We start from the raw sequence: 2,756 nt of genomic DNA on the forward strand, positions 1-2,756 counted from the left end.
AAGTACATTGCTGAGGTAGCCCATCCTAGCTAGGGCTTGTGAATGTGATGTACGGTGGTAGACGCATGAGTTCTTATCGCCACTCAACCCGCCTGCAACACTGAAGGGACTGTGTGACTTCATGGCACATCGACACGTGCAGGAGCATGGTATGTCGTGGATGGGTATGTTGTTGAGGACTGTCGTAGGAGTTCGCGTAGGTGACGAGACTTCATTAGGGCATCTATTGCGATTAGAATTGGTTAATCTGGTCAGTGATGGGGAAGCAGACAGCACTTCAATACAGTGAGACCTGTTGGACGTGTGCGTTGTGAAGCGTCTATGGTCTTAGGCCGCCTCATGCGGCGAGGAGGCTCTTTCATAAGGAGGGAAGCGACGCGGAGCAGTCGAGTGACGGAGAGAGCACGATAAGCCTATCGGAGAAACCGGCGGTGGACATGTCCCATGACGCGGGGTAGGCTGCTACTGCTGGCCACAGGCCGAGTGCAAGCTTGAGGCAGATACGATGCCATGATGACCGCGTTGGTGTGTCTATTGCAGTTGTCGGAGATTTGCTCGAGGAAGGGTATCGACATGTACCAGCAGGTCAGTTGAGAGTCGTTAGCTGGGATGAATGATCATTCCTATCAGCTGGCGTTCAAGGACGTGAGCACCACTGCTATGAGCAAGAAGGCCCTCTCGATTTCGCAGCTCTTACCGACGTCTATAAATCGAGTATGATTCGCCACGGCTCGAGTGTAGGTCGACGAGCATCTTGTGTGCAGGTTCGCCTGGTGAAGTCTCAGCCTAGTGTCCTCAACATTGCAGGGAGGGACGAAACCGACATGCAACGACATTTTTATATGACCAATTTCCCGACGTCCTGGACCAAGTGGGAAGTCATGAAGGTATCGACGAGTTGCTGCTCGTGAGTCAGTGTCGGCCTGCTGTAGGTGTGGTCCCCTGTGTGGGTGAACATAGCCTTTATACAGCCATCAGCTGGTCATGCATCTCCGGTCGGCTCATGCTGGGTGATGGCGAGGAATGACGAGGATGCGGAGAGTATACGGCAGATCTACGACATGATGGACCGAGACCATCGGAATTTTGATCTTTACACCTACGATGAGTACGTAGCTCGAGGGGCTAGTCGTTTCTATCGTTATTATACAGGTACCAGAAGCATAGGGCCGATCTCTTTGAACTGGACACGGCAGAGTCATCAAAAGTGTCAGCTCCTGCACGACCAGCGCCACCGGTGGGTCGGCCCTCAGTTTGAGTGTCTTGGACACTAGTCAATTTCAGGCACCAGAGAAACGCCGGTTGATGGAAGCAGTCCGAGTCGGGTGATCGTCGTCGAGTTTTAACGTTGTGATAGTCTCATGCTGTTGTGAAAGGGGTCATGCTGTTCTTTGATTCACGCCTACTTCCGATAACCGTTTCAGTTTTAACCAAAGAGATTGTGTGTTGCGTTTCTGCTGCAGTGATGGGTGGACACGAAAGGAAACGGTAACGATATAAAGAGGAGTGCACTACTAACAGACTCTTCCAAGACGGTGTGGAATCCCAAGGCTACTCAGATCTGCTGGTTCGAGGGTATTCGAAACTATACGACTGATGGCCTGGAACGCTGGTGTGTCGCTGGCGGCTGATGCCGCCAACTCCATCAGTTGACTTTACTTACACAGTTAACTAAATCGAATTAAGAATAGTGAGGCATGAAGGAATGCTATGTGAATGTGTGTGTGAGTCTAAAGTCCAACGCCGACAACACGCCATCGGAGCTGAGGGGGAGGGAGATAATTTTGCCGTATCCCGTGTTTTCGGTTGATTGATGTCGCCGATAGCGGACCAATTGACTCATCCCGACATAATGATGCTGTATCTTTCGGGAATCTATCTGGCGGTTATAGCCACCAATTTGGCGAGCTATGAAATCACATTCACGGATGGAGACGTCAATCAAATCCAAATTGCGAGAATTGAATTTCGCGAGTAAAGACATGGATGTCGAGTTGCAGTTTTCATGATGCAGATTCACACTGTGCAGCCCGACAGTCCATTTTTGAAGGTTAGCACAATTCCGCACAGAATTGCATCCTGAGGCCCTGCCAAGGTGAAATTGATGTTCCAAAGTGTCAACTACAGGGATCCGTCGATCTTAGAAAGATGCATTTCATGCACTTGTCAACACTGCGTTGTTCGATCGAGTGGGTTGTTCAAATTTCAATTCTCACTGAATATAGCTGCCGATTGGAATGGCGTTGGCGCCGACCCTGCATGGCTGAGGCGACAGGAGCAGAGTCCAGGGTTGGAGGGCAGCAAGTCTCGTCGACGCCTATCGCCGATACCAACCATGATAGGACCGGAATGCAGACGCGACTTGGAGAGATGATCCAAGAAACTGTCCGGACCCTCTTGAGTAAGTCTGACTTCCAGAAAGTCACTCTCTCATGGTAGTTTCATTGAGAAGATACTGTGGGTTCTACAGATAGGGGATGCGGATGGCTTACGTTATCGTTCTTTTATCTATCAATAATATGAGAGTTTCACTCTTCTTCTCTTTGATTGCGTTTTACACTGGTGTCCTTGCGCGCCACCATCAGCGAGAGTCCGGATCGACCGATCCTTTGGACGTTCTGTCATCTTCCAGGAGCAGCAACATCTGGTCATCGGCCCAACCATGGTATTCACGCTTCACGATGTCTGCAACTGTCGCTCTATCCAGCTTCGCTGACTCTTCTCTGCCTTGGTTGAGAGAGGCCTTAGAAACGTGC

General features: G+C 50.4%; 1 protein-coding gene across 1 annotated transcript; it reads left to right on the top strand.

Annotated features, from left to right (window-relative positions):
- Nucleotides 1-437: 437 nt before the first annotated feature.
- Pmar_PMAR017881 (hypothetical protein) lies at nucleotides 438-1,329 on the top strand (the record flags this gene model as incomplete). Its single annotated transcript, XM_002785142.1, has 7 exons — nucleotides 438-454; nucleotides 501-585; nucleotides 631-714; nucleotides 765-887; nucleotides 933-1,108; nucleotides 1,153-1,237; nucleotides 1,285-1,329. The coding sequence occupies 7 exons, from the start codon at nucleotides 438-440 to the stop codon at nucleotides 1,327-1,329; spliced, it is 615 nt and encodes a 204-aa protein (XP_002785188.1).
- Between the last annotated feature and the right edge of the window lie 1,427 nt (nucleotides 1,330-2,756).

This window comes from Perkinsus marinus (assembly GCF_000006405.1).
Source record: "Perkinsus marinus ATCC 50983 genomic scaffold scf_1104296933806, whole genome shotgun sequence".
Classification (NCBI taxonomy): domain Eukaryota; phylum Perkinsozoa; order Perkinsida; family Perkinsidae; genus Perkinsus; species Perkinsus marinus.